Below are 24,645 nucleotides of genomic sequence, written 5' to 3'. Positions count from 1 at the left end.
TTCACCTGCAATACCGTAAAAGATCACACTTAATAAATTGTCACATACTGGTATGAACCGAGTTAAAACATCCACACGCCAGTAGTGAAGTAAAACGTCACCTGTTCACCTGTATTAAGGTTCAAAATGTGGCTGCTCTTTTGCTCGCTCTCCTGAAAAATCACAAGTTTAAGTAGTGCTAAAGGCAATGTAATGCAAACGAAGCCCTATGAAGTCCTATCCTTTCAATCAATACAGACTGAAAGATTGATTCGATTTTATTACAATTCAAACAAAATGGTGTAAACATGGATAAAGCCAGTATTCCCATTTTGTCAGTGCTCATACTCAAGTATTTACAACTGTGACCTGCAGTGCTAACATTTGGATTGCAAAACTGTTAGGATGTATGCAGAAGAATTTAAAGAATTACATTTTCAGAACGGATTTTGTGATTCATTTATGCCAGTGACTTAAGGAACTGTAGCTTAGAATGTTTTGTCTGTGTTTTTATTTATAATACACCCTCTACTTAAGGCATCCTACCATTCTAGGCATTGGTCCATTCCGTATGTGTGATAATTACACAGTTAACGTAGGGGGAGAAATAGATTTTTGCACATCACTTGGTTAGCTGTTGATGTCACTTGCCAAGAAGCGGAAGCCAAAACCATTGGACTGGTTCTGGTTGCTACTGTAGCGACACTTCTGTCTGCATGGCCAACTGTGGTACTGAAGTAGACCAGTTAAAAAGCGATTACTATATGCTGTTCTAAACATATGCAGCCCTAAACAGGCTAAAGAGTGCCACAATTATTTGAAAGGTAACCCTATTGCCCTGCAATAATGTCCTGCTGATTCTGATTTACCTAGTAACTAATACATAGCTATCTAGTTAGCCGCAGTACATTTCTGGCTGGCTGGCTGGTTAGGTAGCTGTCTAGGTATTATTAGTTGGTAGCTAGCTCCAAGCAGTATTAAATTCGGGAGCAAGCTGGCACTGCATTAAGTCGTATTTATTACTGACCGTCTAGTTCGCTTTGCCTTCCGATGAATTTCTTAGCATTTGTTGAGGCTTAAATGTAACCAGGGTATTTTGGTTCGGTCGTTGCTGTAATCAATCCGACTCCAAGACGGGGTGTATAAACAAACCAATCGATGCGTCTGCTGTGATTTTGGGCAAATGGCCCTATCATGAAGGGTGTGAGTGAGACCGTGCCATACTATAAAGTTGCATCAGCAGACTGCTGCCAACTTCAGTCTGGTCTCAAGCAAACGGTATAGGAGGTAAAAACGGGCCCTGTTTACGGATGGTAGGTCTCGAGTCTGAAAAGAAGATGAATGAAGTCATTTCAGAGGAGAAATACAGGAAGTGGACCTCAAGTCCTGCCAGGTGACAATATTGAGCCTGAGCGTGACCGGAAGCAGTGACTCCTCACTTTCAGAAAAGAAGTAGCACAGCCTGTTTAGACCAAAAGCAAATGCTTTTCCTTTTTTCACTTTCTTCCAAACTGCTTTCACCTTGAAAAGATCAGAAAAAGATCAGACTGGCATGCTGCAAGTAATGATGTGCCTCTGTATTGTAGCTTGTGCATTAGTAAGAGTAAGGCATAACAGGTTAATCTGAAACGGTATCAGCTGAAAGCGAGCTGCCTGTCACAGTTTACACAAGAAAATTGTCCAAACCAGCACTGCAAGCAGTTAATCTTATCCATGTAGCTTAATTGCTTTAGAATGTTTTGACATTTGGTGACACGAGGTAAAATGGCTCTGGGCTGCACCTGTCTTTGGAGTCCTGGCCTGTTTAGCTCAGTGTTCCATGATGACATGCCATGACAAATGGATCAAAGAACTTGCTGACAGTTGTCAAAGGACGATGTCGGAAGATTCTGGAAAACAGTACTTTTTGTAATCTTTGGTGCATCTTTTTTTTAAAGCACAGCAATCGATGAAAAGCAGGAACCAAGTCTGGACGATGTGCATAGTTTCTTTTAAGACCCTAAAGCTGCAGGTGTTTGTATTGCTTCTTTCTTCTGTTGGACCTGGGGTGTTGCTCCTCTTGATTCATTAGAGACTTTAATTAGAGTGTAGAAATTTATTGGAAAAATGATTGGCAAAAAATAACAGGTTCAGTGTAATTGAGGTGAAAGACTTTTACACTTGCTCTTCTTCAGATATATTCCATGTAAAATAAAATGTCAAAAAAAATTCCATTTCCATGGAGTCTAGACGAATTAAGAGTTCTCCACTTCTTCCACCAGTGGAATTTCTAGGGGGAGAAACATTTTTTTTATTGCGTTAAATGGTTGTGCATAGACACTGTCCACCTGTAGTTGTGTGTAACTTAGCCAAACTATAGTGCCTTCCATAATGTTTGGGACAAAGACCCATCATTTATTTGCCCCTGTACTCCACAATTTGAGATTTGTAATAATAATAATACAAAAAATAACATGGTTGTACCATGATGAAATTACATAAATTACTTCCTGATGTCTGTGGCATATCAACATCAACATCATCATCTACTGCATATCTGGCAGCAGCACGGTGGTTTGATACCTTGGACCCTTGATGCCTGGAACCATTTAGCCAACAAATGTGTTCCATATTGTATCAGCATAATTTACATAGTCCCACCACCCAATTCCCAAAGAGTATTAGTATTGCCTGTACGAAAAAACCTGAAAATAAGATTTTTCCGGACACTGATGATGTTGATAGGTCACACAGACATCAGTAAGTCATGGCAGGCAAAGGATATGCAACAAAATACTAAACATGACTACTTTCATTTACATAACATTGCTGTGTATGGTGCCCTGAAATGGGGGGTGAAACCAAAATTTAAAAGAATGGCCTTTATTAAAAATCTGACAATGTACACTTTAACGAAATGTGATTTATTTTATGACATTACATTACATTATTGGCATTTGGCAGACGCTCTTATCCAGAGCGACGTACAGTTGATTCGACTAAGCAGGAGACAATGCTCCCCTGGAGCAATGCAGGGTTAAGGGCCTTGCTCAAGGGCCCAACGGCTGTGCGGATCTTATTGTGGCTACACCGGGATTAGAACCACTGACCTTGCGTGTCCCAGTCATTTACCTTAGCCACTACGCTACAGGCCGCCCCATACCTGACATTGTGGAGTAAAGAGGCAAATACATGATAGGTCTTTGTCCCAACAATAACTGTAAGTGCAGTGCTGTATTATGGATATGAGTGTTGTAACGTTAACTACAGAATTATGCCGATGAGCCAAAGCATCATGACCACTCACAGATGAAGTAAATAACTTTGATTATGTCATAATGACACATCTCAAGGTCTGGGATATATTAGATAGTAAGTGAACGGTTGCCTCTCGTAGTTGACGTGTTGGATTTGGGAGAAATGGGCAGGCGTAAAGACCTGAGGGACTTTGACAAGGGCCAAATTGTTATGGCCAGACGACTGGGTCGGTCTAGATGTGAAAGCTGTGGGTAAGGCGTAGCCTGTATGCAATATAAATATTGTATAATATGCTGAGTGCAAGGTAAGTAAAAATGGCATTTTTAATAGATTTGGACATCCTTACCATCGGCTATATCCACGCTGGGGCTGGTGGAGGCTGTGTCCATGCTGGAGCCTCTAGCTCCGTTACCCTCTGACATGGACTGTTGCCCTCCGGGGTATGATGGCAGAGTCCTGTGAAGATGCTCAGAGCGGCTGGAAGGGCTCCTGTATGGGACTATTTCGCTGAAGTCTTGTGACATCCCACTGGGGTCTTGCCCTGGGGGGCTCTCTGAGGGGCATATTTCACTGGACCCATTCGGCTGGGCGCCCTCGTGGCCAGGGTATGCAGGGGGCCCCGGCTCCTCGGAGTGTGCCGTGTACTCCCCCAGACCAGCAGGGGGCGGATCGCTGTTAAAAGGGAAGCTGCCACCGGTTACGGCTTCATCATATGTCGGCAGCAGCACAGGAACGCCATTCACCACCATGACGTTGGGGTCGTCATGATTCTGCAAGTGATCCCTGGGTAAGCTTGGGAGAAACCAAGAATTTAAGCTCAACATATGCATGCTTTTAGTTCCCAGAAGTCCCTGTACAAATTCTAAATAATGTATTTCATAAAGATTTTTTGAAAATATATTTTTGTATACATACTTTTGCATGGACTTTTGCAAGATATACTGCATTATACACCGATCAGCCACATTAAAACCACCTGCGTAAACCAGTTTTTTATGATTCAAATTTTTTTTGTATTAACTTGTCTATTAACCCTTTATATTTCATTATATGCTATGTCTACTTATATAATCATAAGTTTTGTTATTTAAATATCTCATATGAAATATCTTCCTACATAAGTACGTTTATACAGTTTAAAGCATTTTTAATCATGAAAAAACTGGTTTAAGCAGGTAGTTTTAATGTTATGGCTGATTGGTGTATACTATACTACAAAAGCATAGTACACAACGGTAAAGTGGTGTGCAAAAATTTGGGCACCCCTGGTCAAAAATCCTTTTACAATGGATATCTAAGTGAACAGTGAGCCTGATTTCTAAATGGTACAACATTAAACATGACCGATTTCTGATTAACGCAAGATTACTTTTTATTTTAACTTTTTACAGTTTGAAAATAATTTTAAAAAGGGAAAAGGCCCTTTGCAAAGGTTTTGGAGGATACATGTCAGTACTTTATAACTTTATAATCTCGCTTTCGGAATTTCCCCCCATTTTTCCCCATTCTTCCTGGCAGAACACCTCTAGCTCAGAAATATTCAGGCTTCTCAATGTTTTCCTTTACATACTTCAGGCAATTAATTTTGTGTTGAGGTTGTTCTTTCTGGCGGCATGGATGGCGCAGTGGGTAGCACTGCCGCCTCACAGCAAGGAGGTCCTGGGTTCGAATCCCCGTCGGCCGGGGCCTCTCTGTGTGGAGTTTGCATGTTCTCCCCGTGTCTGCGTGGGTTTCCTCCGGGTACTCTGGTTTCCTCCCTCAGTCCAAAGACATGCAGGTTAGGCTGATTGGAGAGTCTAAATTGCCCGCAGGTATGAGTGTGTGAGTGAATGGTGTGTGTGCCCTGTGATGGACTGGCGACCTGTCCAGGGTGTATTCCTGCCTTTCGCCCAATGTATGCTGGGATAGGCTCCAGTCCCCCTGCGACCCTGTTCAGGATAAGCAGGTTCAGATAATGGATGGATGGATGGATGGATGGTTGTTCTTTCTGCCAACTTTGCCATGTAGGTCTTTTTTGTTTAAAGTACATTGTATTGTTGTCCTGTGAACAGCTAGACCTGTGTCTGCTATACTTTTTTGCTGCTCTTTTGCAGTGATGAGTGGGTTCTTCTGAGCATTTATTACAACCTCTCGGGCCATTCTATCTGAAATTTCCATGGTCTTCCAGACCTTCCAGATTCAACTGTTCAATTTATCTTCCATTTTCTCATAATGTTTCTGACAGTGGAAATAGGTATAGTTTGAAAGATTGACAGTTTTTGTATCCTTCTCCTTCTTGGTGGAAATGAACCAACTTCATTCTGAAAAATTTAGAGGAACCCGTGGATGTTACTTTAGAATAAAAAGTTAAGCCCTGGAATCATACTCACCTTTCTCAATTAAGCCCTAACTAGAAAATCACCAGGTCTAGGCCTTAGTCATCACATTACATTACATTAATGGCATTTGGCAGACACTCTTATCCAGAGCGACGTACAACAAAGTGCAAAGTGCGTACCCGTAACCAGGGATAAGTATGCTGAAAGACCCTAGAGAGAAGTACAATTTCAATTTCAACAATTTCATCAACTTTTTAAAACGTAACAAAGAATAGTCCTAAAGAGTTCCCAAACTTTCTGCAAAAAGGTCTCATTTAACTCTGTACCATTTACGGTTCAGGCTCACATACAGATTAATTATAACAGACATTTAAACCAGGGGTGCCCAAATGATTGCCCCCCACTGTAAATTTCGTAATGTAGGCTAGTCTATGCCAACTGTGGGACTGGCCCAGTCCACATGGTGGATCCTCAGGGATAATGTGCGGTGCTGTACCTGGGGTTGCACTGCATCTTGCAGCCGACCTGGAACGTCCTGGCCACCATGACCAACAGTAGCCCCAGCAACACACTGGTGGCTGTGAGCACTACCATCTTCCATGTTGTCAGGCTGGAATTTGGGGGTTCTGGCCAGGAAGCCTCTAAGTTGGAGAGAAGTGAGCAGAATAGTATGACTTTATTGCCTCCTCCAAAATTGGACATTCGTCAGCTTTGCTCTGCACAGAGTGATGCTGATCCTTGCAAGATCCTTGCAAGACCAAATTAAACATTTTGGCCAAATACAGCATGTTGAAACAGAAATGCATGAAAGAAGATGCACGTTATACCCATAATTTTGTGATGGGTCCCTGGTGGGTCAATTAGGGGCTGTTTTAATTCCAGAGGTCCAGGGGCACTCGGTAAAATCAATGCTATAATGGATTCCACCAACTATCAGGCAATTTTGGCTGCCACTCTAGTTACCTCTACTAAAAGCCTGAGACTTGGCTGTAGGTGGACCTTCCAGGCAGACAAAGACCCAAAGCATACCTCAAAATCCACACACAAACTGTTCTGTGGCAACAAAATCTATGTTCTGCAGTGGCCATCTCAGGCACCGGACCTTGGAACATGGAACATGGAACATACATAGGTCTCCCAGATCAGTGAATGATGATGATGATGATTATTATTATTTAAATGATCATTTAGAAAAAAAATGAAAGGGTGATACATTTTTAAATGTTGTAATTCCCCTGAAAACATAAAGTTGAGGCAAATCTAGCATTAGTATTAGTATCATAAATCCTTTGCTACTGTGTAATCTTACCTGACTTGTTGCAGTACACGTGGGTGTCAGGGGACCAGCGACCATGCTGGCAGATTAGGTACTTGTAGTCACTGGCCAGGAAGTAGCCGAAGTTGCAGTAGAACTCCACCACCGTGCCATGGATGTACCTGTCACAATTCTGGGGGTGGCACACGTAGTCTCCATGCTCCACCATCGGAGGCAGCGGACACACTGGGAACCAGACATTATTACTGCATACGCGCTTAGTGCTTCAGTACACCCAAGCAGGGAACCAAAGCAGTTGTCCCTCATTCATGCACATATTAACCTTTTTAAACCAGAAAAAGTTCAAGCATTTTTGTTAATACAATTCAAGTGCCTTTGTTGAAAAAGGTGTTTTGCAGTGAAACATACAGTTATTGTGTTCCCTACAGGGGACACATGAGTGTTCTAACAAGCAAACGTGGGTCATAAACCTAATAACACCATCTGAATGATACATGAGGCATGTTATAACAACTGGATATACATTCAATGCTCTTATCCTCTGGTTTTACAGAAATTGTTGATGCAGGGGTGGGCAGACATTGCTTTAATTTCAAATAACGTTAGTATAACAGGTCTAACTTGATTAGTGCCACAGCCAATCACCTTCCACATCAATACATCGGGGTGGGATATCAGACCAGATGAGGTAGTACATGCACTCCAACAGTTCCGCCCCATCCAGCTTGTATCCTGGGAAACACTGGTAGCGCACTACTGCCCCCACTGGCAGGGAAGACTCTGCCTCTGAGATGTTCACATAGCTATGGGGGGGAACCATAGGGCTCAGGCAGCCTGAGGAACAGATACAGAGAAATGGTCAGGTCAGAGAAATGGGCAATGCTGAGGTGAGTTACAACCACTACTTCTCACATGGGGCAGGTGGCAGGTTATGACCCCTATTACCTAGCCTAAGCTTTACCCAGTATGCTTCAGCAAAATATTAAGCTGTATAAATGGAAAGTATGTATAGCAAGTACTGCAAGGTAAATTGACATCATGATTGGGGTTACTGAACTAAATTTGTGTCACGCTGTATTTGTGTCAAGGTGTAGTTGAGTTCCTAAACTACACCTTGAAATACAGTGTACCGTTACTGAAATGCACCTTGACAGGTGGGTAGGTTGTCCCAGCTCCCATCCTCCTGGCAGACTGAGTGCATCATGTCTGTGTCTGGGTACCGGATCTGGAAGCCCTCATGGCAGCTGACACTCAGCTGATCGCCGGGTCTGTAGGTTTGATTCTGAACCTCGGCATCTGCTATGTGTGGAACCTGACATGCTGCAGAATCAAGACAAAATATTGAGACAGATTTAAAATCATACAGGAGGGTGAACATGTTAAGTTTCACAATCTGCTAAGAATAAATCAACATGAATATTGCATTCAGGGGTGCCGGATTCTTTTCAGAAGTGCAGGGGCCAGATATATCCTCACAAATGGGCTACAATGCAATCCAATCAAGGTAAATATACACTCACTGAGCACTTTACTTTATTACACCTACTTATTCATGTGATTATCTAATCAGCCAATTGTGTGGCAGCAGTGCAATGCATAAAATCATATGCATACAGGTCAGGAGCTTCATCATTTTCAGAATGGGGAAAAATGTGATCTAAGGATCTCCTGGGATTTTCACACACACAAAAAACAAACCAAAAAATCCAGTAAGCAGCAGTTCTGCAGACAGAAATATCTTGTTAATGAGAGATGTCAGAGGAGAATGGCCAGACTGGTCAAAGCTGACAGGAAGGTGACAGTAACGCAAATAACCACACATTACAACAGCAGTATGCAGAAGAGCATCTCTGAACACACAATGCATCATTACTTTAAGTGGATAGGCTACAGCAGTAGAAGTCTAAAAAAATAAGTCTAATAAATACCTAATAAAGTGCTTGGTGAGTGTATATAAATTAAATCTACTCCCACTTGACAGATTCATGCAGCCATGTCCTGTCTTGCTGTCTTGTCACGTGCATAGTACCTGCTACTTTTGATAGCCTACTGTAGTCTACTGACAACCCTGACAGTGTGTCTTGAGACATAAGGTAGGCTAGCCTAGTTCTTGATAAGTTTAATTTTTGAAAATGATATCTCCGCAGAAGCCACAGTCACATGAATTGTTAAAAAGAGCTCTCTAAATGAGATGGCACATTTCCTCATGATACTGGGAGTGGCATGGTTCATGTGTCATAAACCAAGCATAAACGTAAATGAGTACTGTGCTGCCTCTTCTAGAAAGTAAACAATTGTCTGTTTTAAAAGAATGAATCAACCCATTTGATTTATAATGAAATACTTCCAAATAATCTCTTTATCAAAGTTAAAAAACAAGTGTTCACTGCACATATACTAACTTGGCCATGGCCTTGCCATCAAGATAACTACATTTCAGCACTGTTCTGCAATATAATAACGGTTACTTTCCTATATTTCTATATTCTATTTCTAACAAATATTTGGCTCTGTATTTTGTCTTCAACATTCATCCAGAATAACTCTTTACTCGGACAACTTCCCCCATGCATATAACAATGTATCCAGCTTTATATTATTTTGGGAAACAAGTATTTGTAGAATATTATATGTCTTTGTAGCCGTCATAGCCTGTCTTCCTCACACGTACATAAAGGGCCTTTATTATTCTGTGCAGCATTTACAGGAATCCATCAAGTTTACTATCTCATTCAAACATTTGTACCTTGGTCAGAGAAAGTCATGTGTTCTAATTAATCTTTACTTCCTTCTGTGATTACTATGAGGTTAGTGCATCACAAAAACCTTGTTGAGGGCAGGTTTGTTGGTAACCAAAAGCCAAATTTGTATTCAAGAGTATTTGTATTCTCTGGACATGAAAAGAAAGAAAAAAATGGAAGGTGAAAATGACAAGTGCTGTTGTGCTGAAAGCTTTGTTCTTGTCCTTGCCATAGTAGTAAATGTAGAAACGTGAACCTTGAAATTAGATCAAATGTAAATATATGCTGTAAAAACTGGCCTGTGCTCACCTTCTGTAAGACATAGTGGTCTATCATTTGGCTTCCAGACCATGGACCCAGAATGATGCCGTATGCACACCAACTTTGTTGGTCCCCGGAGCCAGAACCCCTCTGAGCAGGAGAATCGGGCCACAGCACCTTCAAAGAACACTCCGGAAACTGGGGTCCGGTGTCCATGCAGAGGGATACCGGGATCCGAGCAGAAGCGTTGATCTGAGGAATGTCATATACAGTATCTGGACAGTTATACCCAGCTCCTGCACTATCTGCATACTTATCATTCACTAAAATCCAAAAACACATACACAAAGCTTGGATGCTAACTTAAGGAGCGTTTACTTTCCTATCCTGGGGAGAAAATAAACCACTGGTGATCTCCCTTACCTTTGTCAAAGCAAGACAAAATCTAATGCCATGGCATGTTTAAAAATGACACTTTAAATGATTGTGACATTAAAAGCTTAATTTCCACCAATATTAGATTTGTATTACTTTTAAACATTATGTCAAAGTAACTAATTGTGATTGATGTTAGAAGGGTCCATTGGAATAAAATATTGCATTGTGATTTTACAGTACAAGGACGATAATAGTTAACAGAGTGCATTTATAATTTTATATTCTAAGTTGGTTGCACACACAACTAAATCTATGCTGATTTGGTCATCTATTCGAACGCAATCTATATTTCTGTTGTTTTAATCACTGAGATTGCTAAAGCAGGTAATGATCCAGATTCCAAGTCAAAACAGGAAAAAGCTGATAAAATGAAGGAGCTCAGAAAAGGAATTGAATTAGAGCGGGAGAAAACACTGATTTCACTGCTTTCTACCGGAGAACAGCTCTACATTGTATAGCAAATAATAGCCTAGCCAGAGGCTATAACTGTACCACCAATGTGAAATTATGAAAGCACAAATAGCCTACGTTTAATCTCATGTGATCTAAATGTTTTGTCGGTGGAGATCTCACCGTTTCCCCCAAGAATGACATAAACTATGGCTCCATGAAGGCCGGGATTTGTAATAGCCTCGGTCAGATAGATTTGTCACAAAACAAGCTAAACTCAGACTAAATGAATTAAGGTAGGTAATCGTTAACAGGAACCTCTGGGAGATAGCGCCTTACCGACAGTGAAGTCCGACGAGCTGGAACGCGGATGTACATGAAAGACTATTAGAAGCAACAGAAGTTTGCGGCAAAATGCGCAGCATCGGTGTGATTGTGGATCTTCTGATACGGTGACATGATGAGACATATTTTAGACTACCGATACAGTTCATGAGATCGAGACGTTCTGAAGGACAGAAGAAAACATCGGTCAGTCAAATGTAAGAATAAGCAATACATAACAATAAACGTAATATTGTAACATACATAAATACATATACTGTGCTAACATACGCCTTCCCACGTCCGAATATCAACATATTGAATGCACATATTGTCTGTTTGCACTTCAGTTTGTACCTCTGCGTATTGCGTTTTATGCTAGTGGACATCATTTTCTTGTCCAGGGCCTACATACAGTAGGCAAATCAGCTGTATTGCTAGTGATAGGCTACGTACCGTTGTGATCCATGACAAGCCTTTCGCCACCTGTTCTGAAATGTAGCTTACCCATAGGACAATATTAGGTCGATTGGTTAACGTTATTTGAATGAACACCCGCGAGTAGGTAGCTACTATAGCGAAGACAGCCTTACCATTAGTAATTTACATTATACAGACGTCGCTTTTCTACGCTTACCTGCAAACGCCAGTCATGAAAACAAGACCAATTCCCCCTCCTCATTCACCTCGATCTCTCTAGATGATTGGGGAGGTCGATCGAACACAAATGGTTGATTTGCAGTGGAAACTACGGACAGATTACGGACATGCGTTCGGAGAGAGGAGCGCAATACAGCCAGCGCACCACCCACCTCTCCCGGTCACTGCTCATGTAGCCTTCCTCCGGCAGAATAGTGAAGACAGTGCTGTCCGGTGCAGCGTTAGTTGCCGTTCCGTCTTTCAGGTGAACTCATCTGCAAAGCTTCTTCCCAGGTTAAACTCGTCCCCTGTAGGGGTGTGATTATGGGAGGTAGCGCAGGTCAAATGACATAATCGATTCATTTTATTATACCATATACATACTGTACGGGGAAGAATGGCCTCGCCGCCACAGTAACCTCAGAAAGAGCTGTAAGTAGACTATACTTAATCTATGTCAGTTGCTTGGCAGCCATATTATGCCACCCCCTTTACGATTATTGTGAGTTATGTCAAAATTATTCAATACATTTCTAAGCACAAAAATGTGTGGTTGTCATTTATGTTTTTGTCATTTATCACGTTATGCGTTTCACACGGCATTGAGAACCCACAAAAATATCCATAAGGCTGCATGACTTTGATGCAGTAGGAACAATTTTTGTATTTCCCATATTGCAGAAAGTAAATAAATACGGTGCCCTCCATAATATTTTGGACAAAGACCCATCATTTATTTATTTGCCTATGTATAAACACTGCTGTAATTTAAATTACAAACCTCAAATTAATATTAATTATATATATTATATATGATATATTATTTTGTGTGTGTATGTATATATAATATAAGTATTATGTGCTTTTCACTGTGTGAACAATATCAAAGCGCCACATAAAATATAAATTCTGGAGTACAGAGGCAAATAAAAAATGATAGGTCTTTGTCCAAAACATGGAGGGCACTGCATAAGTTGGTATCCCTTAAATATATCACTTCCACCATCTTTGCATGCTTTAATAACCATGTTGCATATGATAAATACATGTAGTTGTGTAAAATGTATACAAAACCTCCTTATAGACCACCTTAAAGACCAGGGAAGGCACCACAGATTAAAAGGGTGATTTTGGCTGGATAGGTCCATTTTGTGATATTATAATATTTGTTTTATACAGCTACTCTATTTCATACAGAATATGTAACAGCAACTTGACATAGTTCATTTAGATGGTTTTATATCAGCCATATGAAATATACCAGGCACCAAGAAAAGTAAATTACAGTACCAGTAAATTACATTTCATCCAACTTAACTTATATACATAGTTACCTAATTTTACTTAACTTAAACAAAATAGCTTGTGATTTCCATAAGCTTTTTTGATACATTTTGTAATTTATATTTTATGGGGTATTTTATGTGGAAACTCAAAATGTCAGAACTGGAAAAATCTGATATAATATATACAAAGGGTTTCTCAAAATGTAATCAATAAAACAAAAAACCAAGAAACCACTGAGCCAAAAAAGTGTTTTAATACTGCATTAATGCATTATTTGGAAAAAGGCATTATTTGATATTGTCATAATGTAATCCATGAAAGGTGCAGGGTTTTCTGAACTCAGTTATAGTTTTAGTTTAGCGATAACTGTCTGCGTTTGCACTAAAAAAGCTTGTAAAGATGTTTTTTTATGGTGTAACACCCGAGGTGATGAATCAGCAGTTTGTTTTGTTTGAAGCGACAAAGTCCATTTTAGAGTAATCTTAGCTCTCCCCCACTTACACTCCAAAATAAAGAAGGTACACAGTGTATTTTAGAACATCCTGTTGTCGTGTAGCACAATCTGCAAAAACGCAATCCTTACTTTAATCTCAGTGGCAAAATATGGTATGGTATGCTTGCATGCTCATTTTAGAGAAATTGGCTTTTGGACGAAAATAATGTTGTGCATTCAGGATATTTTCTTCTGTAAAAGGAATGTGGGAAGATTTCTGGTGACACTTTCACTACACTTTCTGAGGATTCTTGCCCAGAGTTAACATTTTGCATGGACATTTGCTGGCATTACATGCATGATGATTGTTGATTAAGGTGCTCAGGCACAGCCTGTTGGAATCTCAACCTTTATCCTCAAGATGTCACTGTAGACACTCTAGTCTCAAAAAACTATTAAGCAGAGGTGAGCCTCACCATCATAGCTCTTGACCAGGGTAATATACCTTGGATTAATTACAAAAAGCTTGCCTATATTAAACCTTTTCTTTACCAAATTCAACATATAAATGAGAAAATGCTTACCTTAACTGAACAGACTGCAACACTGAATGAAATGGCAATTTGTCAGGAAAAGACAAAAAGTACTAGTGTTAAATACATAAAGTACATCCTATAAAATCTACTCCCATGCAGAAAATCCCTGTAGTAGTGTAAAACTTAAATATACACTCAGTGAGCACTTTATTAGTTATTTATTAGACTTATTTTTTCGACTTATTAAGTCTTTTGCTGCTGTCGCCTATCCACTTAGAGGTTTGACACATTGTGTGTTCAGAGATATTCTTCGGCATACCACTCTTGTAATGTGTGGTTTTTTGTTTTACTGTCACCTTCCTGCCAGCTTTGACAAGTCTGGCTCTTCTCCTCTGACTTCTTTCATTAACAATGCGTTTAAGCCTCAGAACTGGTGCGCACTGGACGTTTTTTGTCATTTTCGCATCATTTTATTAAAATCCCAGGAGATCAGAAGTTTCTGAGATACTGAAACCACTCTGTCTGGCACCAACAATCATTCCATGGCCAAAGTGACTTCGATCACATTTCTTCCCCATTCTGACATTCAGTATGAAATCTTCACCACGTCTGCATGCTTTTATGCATTAGTTGCTGCCACATGAATGGCTGATTAAATATTTGCATTAACAAGCAGGTGTACAGGTCTACCTAATAAAGTGGTCACTAAGTGTACAGTAGCTTCAGAAAGTATTGAGACCCCTTCATTTTTTCCACATTTTATTGTGTGAATGAATTTAAAAAATGTATATATATATATATATATATATATATATATATATATATATATATATATATATATATATATATATGGCCATCAATCTACACACAATAACCTATAATGGCAACATTAAAACACATTTTTGCAAATATGAATCTAAAACTATAAAAAGTATTGCTGTGGCGCTCCATATTGTGGACAGGTGCATCTTATTTGCTTTAATTATCCTTCAGATGTGTCTAGAACTTGATTGGAGACCACCACGTCGCAAATTGAATTGATTAGACATAGTTTACAAAGGCTCACACCTGTGTATATAAGGTCCCACAATTCACACTGCATGTCCGGAGCCATGAAGTCCAAGGAACTCTCTGTAGACCTCAATGATAAAATTGTAGATCAGCATAAATCAAGGGTATAAAACCATTTCAAATGGCATATGACAGCCAGCTTGAAGTATGCCAAATGGCATTTGAAGATTGCCAAGATCCAAGAATTGGATAAACTGCTCAAATCCACGTGTGCATCTTACAGTTTTTTACAATCACTTTGACACTCATTTCAGAACCTTGGCATTTTTTCAAAACTCTAAAGACTTTTTTCAATTGCTTGGATACAATATACATACATCAAAAATAATTTGTTCGCTGAACCAAATCACTTGTGTCATTTCAAAATGACATAGAGTGAAATATTGTATTTCCATTCATTATGATGCATCTAATTACCAATGTATCCAAATGGTAAGTATATAAAATGATAAGTATATTACTACTGATGCATAGTTTAATGGAAACTGATTACTTTGACAAAATTCTATGTTTAGATCAGTTTAGAACACTAGTTGCTTTGGAACATGATCGATTTTACCACATTATCATTGGATGTAATATTTCATAATCACCATCCTTTATCACAGACCGTATTCAAACCAAAATCAAATTGGCAACCATAGAACAATGATCTAAAAAAACACTAACGACCAGTGGAATTATGGTAGATGCACTTTTCTATCAGTTTGCAAATATAAGGGCTGTTTATTGGCTATATAAATCTATAGTTTTTTTGTGGTTCAGCCTGTCTGAGAAATTATGTTTTTGCATTTTTGGTCAAAAAGTTATTCACAGTTTGGCCACATACATTGCTTTTGTGTTAACTGTAAAAAACTTGTTAGAGAGAAAAAAAAATGTGAATGAAACCATAATCTTGCGTTTTGAAAATTACGCAAGATTAGCGCCAAATTCATTGTAAAAAACTGTAATATGAGTTGAATCCAGCAATGTTCTTTTAGTTAGTTTCATGCATGCCTGATTATTTAATGCTTGAATGAAATTTCCATTACTTTTCAACAGCAAAACAAGACAAAACACAAATGTCTCATTGATGCATTTAAATGTTTAAAAAGAGGAAACATAGATTATTACAAGCGACGATTGCAAGCATAGGACAATTCCAGTTAGCACTTCTACTGTCACCATACCGGCGCTGTTCTCAATGTCCCGTGAAATTGAATTAACGAAGTTAGTTGGTACATCTGTTGCAGTGGAATCTTCAACGAAATCAGGTCTTCTGTGACACTTGAATCCGTCCACCAGTTCGAATCCCCTCTCACATGAACATATGAAACTTCCTAACGTGTTTCTGCATTGCTGTTCGCATTGTTCATTTTCACATTCGTTTATATCTTTGCATACCTTCAAACCCTTTTCCTTTTCTTCAATTATATATCCAAATGGACAATCGCAAAATGTGGCATCGTTTGAGCGGCATACAGCAGGGCATTCGTCCGCGGGACAGTGTAGTTCACACTTGTGTAAGTTTTCGCTCGCTTGTTTGTACCCTTCATTACAAGAACAGCTGTACCCACCGACCACATTGTTGCATTTGTGCTGGCAGGGTCCGTTCGAGCATTCGTCGAACGAGCACTTGCCGGCAACCATTTTAAAGCCAGTGGCGCATATGCACTCTGACAAACCTTGAATCACTTCACATCGATATTCGCAGCCGCCGTTCTCAATGTCACAACTCCACGGAGCCTCTAACCACACATCTTTATCGAGTGCGCACAGTTTTTTAATTCCAGATGGTCTTTGAGTAGCAACGCTGTTTGGTGGTAGCGCAAGTAAACCCTCTCCGTTGAAACCAAGAGGAGTGCTATAAGAGACAGGCTCGTTAGCTGCCGTTCGCAGTGGCGTGCACGTGCTCTGGTAGTTATACTCGCACAGAAACCCCGCTATTTTGTCATGGCACGGTCTTTCAGTCCATTTTTGACCACTGGAAACCGAGACGCACATTGGAGAACAAATAGAGGCGTTGCTTTTCCAGTTGGAGAAATCTGTGCTGGTGTCTCCCGTCGTCCACTTGTATCCTCTCAGTAATCCTCTCGATGTGTTGCTACATTGGCCAACGGGAAGCTGCAGTCCGATCCAGAAATCTTCAAGAAGGTTAAACAGTAAGTCATGGATGACATCACTGGACACTGTTGAACGAACCGTCATTAAATGTCCCCCTCTGTCTTTACACAAATCTGAAGATGTCTTAAAATCCTTTGGGTCCTGAATTGCGGTGTAGCAATCATTCGGAACACAGGAAAAACTTCGTGGTTTTTCCCCTGTCACTTCCAAAATGAATGCGATAATTGTAATAACTCTGATTAAAATTATCATTTTTGTTTCTTATTGCTTTACAGGCGTCGATATAAAAGTATCGTTCCCTTGTTGTGGCGTCTCTGATTTCATGGGGCAGCTGTGTCTGAAAGTTCTCGGCGCCTACCAGGCGCCAGCAAGCGTGCAGTCCCTTGTCCGCAATATGTGAGAGGAAGGAAATTCCTGAATTTCTCTTCCGGTGATTATACTCAATTGTATTCTGTTAAATACCTATACCTTTTCTGTGACTTAAACATCACTTAAACTAGGCGACAAAGTCAAAAGACTCCAGCAGTTGGAGCATTCTTTAGTTGCTATATTTTTTACGGTAAGTATATGAATGATAACTAGAAAAAATAAGCTTCTGAAAAACCTCGTTTTCATGTGACAGTTTTCATGTATGTTTCAACAGTAGCCTAGTATATCAATTCAGTATTTCTTCAGTATGTGTTTATAGTTTTTTACAATTGTTAACAAGCATTATTCAATACTGAGTTGACTTTTTCAAAACTCTTGATACAACTCTCAGCACCTACACGCAGCTTGACACAACAGTTCATTTCATGTTCAAAATGCAAACGGGTCTCAAAATAAATAAATTCACCAAAACACCATCCCTAGTTTTCTTCCAACAAGAATAGCCTACGTTTTCAATCATCACACAATGAGCTAAAAGACGACAACTGGTGACATTACAGTAGATGTGTTATTTTTGTCAATCTTTAAAGTAGGATATCATTTTGTGGTCCCTTGTTCTTTCCATTGCAAAGCAGAATGGCATCTGCAGTAGAATCTTTACTGTATACTATATCACAGACAGTATTTGCAACAGGAACAAGTCATTGTAAAGGTTTTATGGGCCAACATTGGTGTAGTTTACAATTAAATAAATATTAAAATATTAGAACTCACAGGTACAGTAATGCCAGTTTTGATCTGCCTGGTCTAATTCATTTAGCATGTTCTCATCAACTTCGCACCATTTGTCCTCTCTTGCCCCGGCTATGGTGCAAGTTGAAACAGTGGCCGAAATGTCAGAAAACAGACTGGAAAATGCTTTGAGTGAAAGTTTGGTGAATCCAGCATTTGTTACCATTTACATTTTTCATCTGATAATTGTCCTGTAGAAATGGAAACTCTTGATCCATCACTGGAAATCATTAGCTGAGATAAAAGTGGTAGTGAAATTGTCACCCCTCAACTCGCTGCCTGTATGGAGAACAGCTTCTGAAGCTGAACTGCGGCAAAACCAAACTAATTTTAATGCACAAATCTAATATCAACAAAGCCGCGTTTCTGTGGATATTGATAACATTACTCCCTCTCCTTTAGTAAGGAATCTTGGTGTTATCTTTGACTCCACTCTTTCATGACATTTGTTTTTTGTAGTTGGTTATACCCATGTTTCAGTAGGGTGGATTTGGTTCTGTTGTGGCACTGGGTCTGTTGTTACGCAGTATTTTTGCCTGATCAGAAACAAGCTAGCCTGCTGTAAATCACAATGCGCACCTCCATAGACATGGATTTCAACAGACCAGTTTCATGTCAATTTCGTGCTCTGTTCACCAAATGTCATATGGTATTTATTAACCTTTGTTTTACATCACGGTTATTTTTCAGCTACTATCATGTGTTTAGCTGTGAACAAATCATAACCTAAATCATTTTAAACCACAATATGTGGGATATCAGCAGATATTCTTATTGATTGGAAAAGTTGTGATCCTGCACATCATGACTGAGTGCAGGGTAGGTTGTTACACATAAGGGGGTATGTTTTTACACTTGTTACATATGCTTAACATACAGATGTTCCAAATCAGATCAACAAAAAACACACATACAAACTAAAACTATATAGTTCATGTACATACCAGTTGAAAAATCGCATTGGGTTGTAGCATTTCCCATTTTTATTGCTTTTACTTTCGAGCTGATGAAGATGCGCAGGCCAGCCAAGAAGGGATCCAGCATGTCTGGATGACAAGCTGAGGTGACCCTGCGAAATCAACTACAATATAAAGTCATTTGAATAAAAAAAAACAGGTTATATCTCATATTAACCCAATCTTTAACAACTTTAACAAACAGAAACAAGTACACAAATACATACACTTAATTTAAAATGTATTAATTAATTTCAGGAACTTTTATTTAAATTTATAAACAACTGTGACAACTGACCTCACCCGCCTGCAATTTTTCTATTGTTCTAATAGTTCTATTTGGAGTCAAACTGTAGGAAAGATCAGGGAACAACCATTATATAATTTTAAAAATATATACACATATTAGAGCAAATATTTTTCATGCAGAAAGAAGATCTGTGTTTTTGCTATGACTATAGACCACCGGTACAGTTCTAGGACATTGTTGGTGATAAGAGTTCAGTCGAAAGTATTGGGAATGAAACTGTTCCACCAACATGCCCCGGCTATGGGGCAAGTTTAAACAGCATCCAAAATGTTGGAAAACAGACAGGAAAACGTTTTGTTTTAATTCAAAGGTTTTAAGTCAAAGGTTGCTGAATCCAGGATTTGTTACCGTTTATATTTTTCATATGATAATTGTCCATTTTTTGTATAAGCAGTAGTGCTCTAATTCCAAAATGCCAACACAAAATGGAAACACAAAATGCACAAAGTGAAACAGCTATTCCAATACTATATTAGGAAAGAACACAAATACTGTATATATAGAATATGTACTCATTGATAAATATGTTCTTGAATGCTAGTCAACCATGTCCTCTGGATTGGGCCACAAATTCTCATCAATATTATACCTTGTATCCTCTCTTGCCATACACATACGAAAAACCAGTTTGTATGCCTGATCCACCCTGGCAATCTCCCACAGATACATTATGTCTTAGCATGCAGCATTCATATATATGTACCTTCCATCTCCATGAGGACAATAATTCCTCTATGGGGTAGAGGAATGGTGTAAGGTAGGAGGAAAAGTGACATCCTTGGATGGGCTTCAAACCACTCTCTGAGGACACGGGCGTGGTGAAATGCCACATTGTCCTTTATGATTACAAATGCACATTCATTTCGCCTCACATGCCCCTTTCCTGGGACAAGCCTTCCATATAGGTCATCCAGAAATTAAATTAGGTGCTTTGTATTGTATGGGCCAATTACTGCTATGTGTAACAGAGGATATCAGAGGATATTGCTTTTTCTTCAATGATAATGTAAGACCTATAGATCTTACCTGGACATATTGGTTCCTCAGTTCCTTTACACACTCTCAAAGGGGACCGTATACAGCTGCTTCATTGTGACTTGATGTTTTCTCAGGAATGGCTGTCAAACATTTGCAAATGTAGTATTGTCTGCTAAGAATCTATAGAGGTCTAATTTCTTTTCTTTGTATTTACATTTCAACATATTTCAATATGGTATTACGGTCGACATGTCCAATTGTTGTCAAACTAAATTGTGTTATGTTAAAAAACAGCATATTAACGTGCTAAAAGTGTTGTAGATACACAGAGTTTTGCTGGTGGTTGCTTGAGTGAGAAAATAATTCATGAATTTTGAAAGATTTGTCATTGAATGCATTGTGTGGGCAACGAAAAATTATCCACAGTTTAGTCCACATAGACTTTTATTGTGCTACCTATGTTAAGCATACTCAGTATTGGGACGTGGGTATAACCAATTGTAAAAAAAACTGTAATACAGATTATAACCCAAAATCGATTGCAGATGATTTCACACAGATTATACATTGAAACATCGTGGAGATTTTCTTCTGAACATGGACAGCTGAAGTTAAATATCCAAAAGAAAAATCTGAAATGGTTATGAAAAATCACATTTATTATACCAAATATTTGCAGAAATGTATCTTCTTACACAATTTCTATTGTAGGTATTTTGTTCGGAAAATGAAACAACACACGAGAAACGAATTCTTTTATACATAATTTATTTCAACAATCGCAAACACAAGAACACATTTAGGCTATATGAAGGCAAAAGCTTCAGTTAATGACCTAGGCCTACTGCGTATGCTGGCATGCAGAAACACAAAGTTATGCGCACTTCGTGAATTTAAGATAATATGATGTCTCGTGTAGACAAAGCGTGTAGCCCAGTACCTTAAATTAATTCTTGAAAACCAAAACCATGTGACCGCCCTTATTTTGCGGATACTATTTACACATTTCAAACTACAGCTCATAATATTCCACCCCATGTGGGTTCACTGTCTGTTATTTTTGGTCTTCTAACTTTTCTATTTGAGTAACGTGACCTGATGACACCCAACAGTAACTGTCTGTTGTGGAGTTCTGTTTTTTTGCGTCTTTTCTCAGACGGTTTAAGCGACAGACTGTGATGACAGAAATCACAGCAATCACTAAGACAAGGGCCGCGACTGAACCCAGAGCACAAGCCAAGATCCACGTCTTGCTGAAGTGGTTCACTTGGCGCACGCTGTTATTCGCATGATCCGTTTCCTCATTCATTGCGTTTGGATGCAATGTAGTAGTAGCGCTGGATGCACCATCGTAGACTATACTTATGGAATCCTCTGGTAACATTGCAACAAATACTGTGTCGTAAAGGGGCGTTGTGACCGAAGAGACTGCGACCTCAGGGGTATTGATATGTACATCGGTGCTCTGTCCGACCCTTTTCTCTTCCCCTTGGTGTGCAGTAAATTCCCCCCGCGGATCAAGGATGCAAGTGACACCGTTCGCCGCTATTTGGAAGTGCTTACTGCAGGAACATTTGAAACTACCCGGGGTGTTGGTGCAATTCTGAGCGCAAGGACTGCTAAGACACTCGTCGTCATCCACACAACCTCGCCCGTCCTTTGTTGGCCTGTAGCCAGAAAAACAATAGCAGGAGAACGAGCCCGGTGAGTTCAGACAGCCTTGGGGGCAGGGTAGTGCGCGACATTCATCAATATCTTCGCATTTTCCGTTGATGAAATTGTAACCCATTTTGCAGTGACAGGTATAACTCCCTTGGGTATTATGGCACGTATGACTACCACAGACGGGGGATGAACATTCATCAACATCAATGCAACTCGTCTGGTCCTTAGCTAATTCGAATCCCTTAGGGCAATCACAAATAAATGCAGTAGTGGTAGGGAAGCATTTAAATGTGCATGGAGAATCCTTGCAGTTATCCTTCTGGACGCAGGTGACGCTGTCTTCTCCAAGTTCGAAGCCATTTTTACATTCGCAACGGACGCCCATATGGTCGCTGTCAATACAGTAATGATCACAGCCTCCGTTTTTGTATTTACATCCCTGATTACTGGAGTCACAGAACGGACCTGATTTAGTCCAGCCAAAAAACCCATTCATGTCCTTACAGGAGGTGTATTGCGTATTAGCATCGCACGACACTTCTGCAACAGTTCCATGGGGTAACATAGTCAGAACACTATCTTCACTCAGGGGACTCATGGCAAAAGCAGTAGTGTACCTTACCATTCCAGGTCCGGCCAAAAGCAAAGGTTTGCACATCCCCTTAAAATTGAACTTGCACACGAAACCGGCCACATCTTTACAAGATCGGTCTGTCCAAAGCACCCAACTACCTGACTGGACGGTTGGAGAAGATGTGTGATGAACAGAAACACAACGCTCTTCCGTGCAGGTTATTTCAGGTTCCTTCTCCCAATTCGAAAAGTCTGTGTCATGTTCTCCAGATATCCATTTAAAACCTTTTAGACTCCTTTCTGGAAAGATGCAGCTCCCTTTCTGCAGTTTCAGCCCAATCCAAAAATTAAAGCCATGATGCGTGTTACTTCTCCCAAACCGCGAGAGGACCGAGCGGACCTCCCCAGCCTCCGTTTGGTCTTTTACAGTCGCGAGCTTCCCTCCGTGGTCTTCACATCTCTTATTTGCCTCTTCATACATGCTGTTCTCAATGTGCACGGTGTAGCAGGCGCTAGTCGTACACGCGATCTCTGTTGGTTCACGCTCTGCTCCGTCAATTCCACACAGAAGTTGTAACAGGAGTAAAAAGATCATATCCATCGTGCATTAGACTTACTTCAGTCATAAATATATGTACAATAGTTGTTTTATGTATAGTATATGTCTTAGGCTACTGGGAACCGAATGGCAACTGAGCTAATCAATTTCCAAGTAATTTGGATTTCATATTCAAAACTGCTGCATCCTGTTTTCTCGGTAAACTTTAAAAGGAAACAATGTTTAACGCTAGTTTTTGCTGTCCTCCTTAGGAGTGAGTTCCGGCCTGGAAACCGAAAACAATGCCCCTCTACTCCTTATTGTTTTGACTCGCTCAGCAGATGTTCCGTTTTATTTTCGTGTCATTCGCGCAACGCTGGATTGCATGTTATAAACGTTTAAATTACAAAGGAGCATAGCTACGGCCACTTGACACGGCATATATTTTCATATTTTATATATTGTATTTATCGTGACCCCAGAACATAACAACATTTACATTTTACACTTTCTAAAAAGTCACAGACGCTCGTCACTGGGGTAGTATCCTATACTGTAGGTGCATAAAATTGTACTGTAAACATACTTAATTTTTACATTTTTGCTTGTAGAAGCTGGTTTTTCGTACCCAAATAGAAGATTATGGTACTTTCAGTGTACATTTTGGAAATGTGTTCTTTATATAGCTTTTTTTCTATTGAATTTGTATTTTTTGAAGCTCAAGAACAAAAACATTCCTATCACTAATTAACCACCGTATTCTGAGTAATACATTGCAACAATTCAATTTCCATAATATGGAATGCAGGTTTTGAAAAAGATTTAAGCGTTACATTTGCTGTAATTATATTAGAGCATGGAAAAACAGCAGAATATAGGAGCAGGCTCTTCAACTGAGCTTGCTTTGATTGGCCGATTTCTAAAGAAATGTATATTTTTCCATTTTAATTTGATTTATATATTTTGTGTATTGTGTGCATCCAAAATGTTTGAGTAATTCTATTCAAAGAATTTGAACAGTAACAAAGGTGTTTCCTTCTGGGGAGCAGGGAGCACTTCCTGGGAAGGGATGTGCTGCAGACAGAAGGAGAGGGGGCTGATGTCTGATGTCATAGTGGGGGACCTTGTTTGGCCCCGCCTCATTGATTTTTCCTCCTTTAAGTTGGCTACTCGTGTTCTTTTGAAATAGCTAAACCTCATATAAACTCACTTTTCATTTGACAACACTGGACAAGCTTATGTCAGCAGTCATGTACATGGACAACGATGGGACCTTTATGTACTTAGGGGAGGAGGGTTCCCTGATGGGCAGAATACACATTTTAACACTGCTGCTTGTGTACTCTGAGCAAACATATGAGGACATTGAAAACAGTTGCATGCCTAAAATTGTGATAATTCTAAGCAGTTTGTCAAAAGAATTGCATGGGC

At 39.7% G+C, this 24,645-nt stretch overlaps 3 protein-coding genes across 4 annotated transcripts; all 3 read right to left on the bottom strand.

Annotated features, from left to right (window-relative positions):
- Nucleotides 1-1,535: 1,535 nt before the first annotated feature.
- susd4 (sushi domain containing 4) lies at nucleotides 1,536-11,912 on the bottom strand. 2 transcript variants are annotated; one of them, XM_061250639.1, is made up of 9 exons: nucleotides 11,777-11,912; nucleotides 10,980-11,148; nucleotides 9,861-10,064; nucleotides 7,957-8,130; nucleotides 7,456-7,644; nucleotides 6,844-7,035; nucleotides 6,031-6,175; nucleotides 3,563-4,008; nucleotides 1,536-2,248 (listed from the first exon to the last, which is right to left on the bottom strand). In XM_061250639.1, exons 2-9 carry the CDS (start codon nucleotides 11,107-11,109, stop codon nucleotides 2,214-2,216), a joined length of 1,515 nt encoding a protein of 504 aa, XP_061106623.1. In that variant the 5' UTR covers nucleotides 11,110-11,148; nucleotides 11,777-11,912; the 3' UTR covers nucleotides 1,536-2,213. The 2 variants fall into 2 exon arrangements, with proteins under 2 accessions (XP_061106623.1, XP_061106022.1); XM_061250038.1 differs by having other exon boundaries at nucleotides 11,602-11,792.
- Nucleotides 11,913-14,717: 2,805 nt separating this feature from the next.
- LOC133139627 (thrombomodulin) lies at nucleotides 14,718-17,404 on the bottom strand. The gene has a single exon (XM_061259224.1). It carries the CDS (start codon nucleotides 17,283-17,285, stop codon nucleotides 16,017-16,019), a length of 1,269 nt encoding a protein of 422 aa, XP_061115208.1. The 5' UTR covers nucleotides 17,286-17,404; the 3' UTR covers nucleotides 14,718-16,016.
- A 3,785-nt stretch (nucleotides 17,405-21,189) lies between these two features.
- LOC133141524 (complement component C1q receptor) lies at nucleotides 21,190-23,456 on the bottom strand. The gene has a single exon (XM_061262096.1). The coding sequence runs from the start codon at nucleotides 23,275-23,277 to the stop codon at nucleotides 21,493-21,495; it is 1,785 nt and encodes a 594-aa protein (XP_061118080.1). The 5' UTR covers nucleotides 23,278-23,456; the 3' UTR covers nucleotides 21,190-21,492.
- Between the last annotated feature and the right edge of the window lie 1,189 nt (nucleotides 23,457-24,645).

This window comes from Conger conger, chromosome 1 (genome assembly GCF_963514075.1).
Source record: "Conger conger chromosome 1, fConCon1.1, whole genome shotgun sequence".
NCBI lineage: Eukaryota > Metazoa > Chordata > Actinopteri > Anguilliformes > Congridae > Conger > Conger conger.
This window is presented reverse-complemented; position numbering and strand designations above follow the sequence as displayed.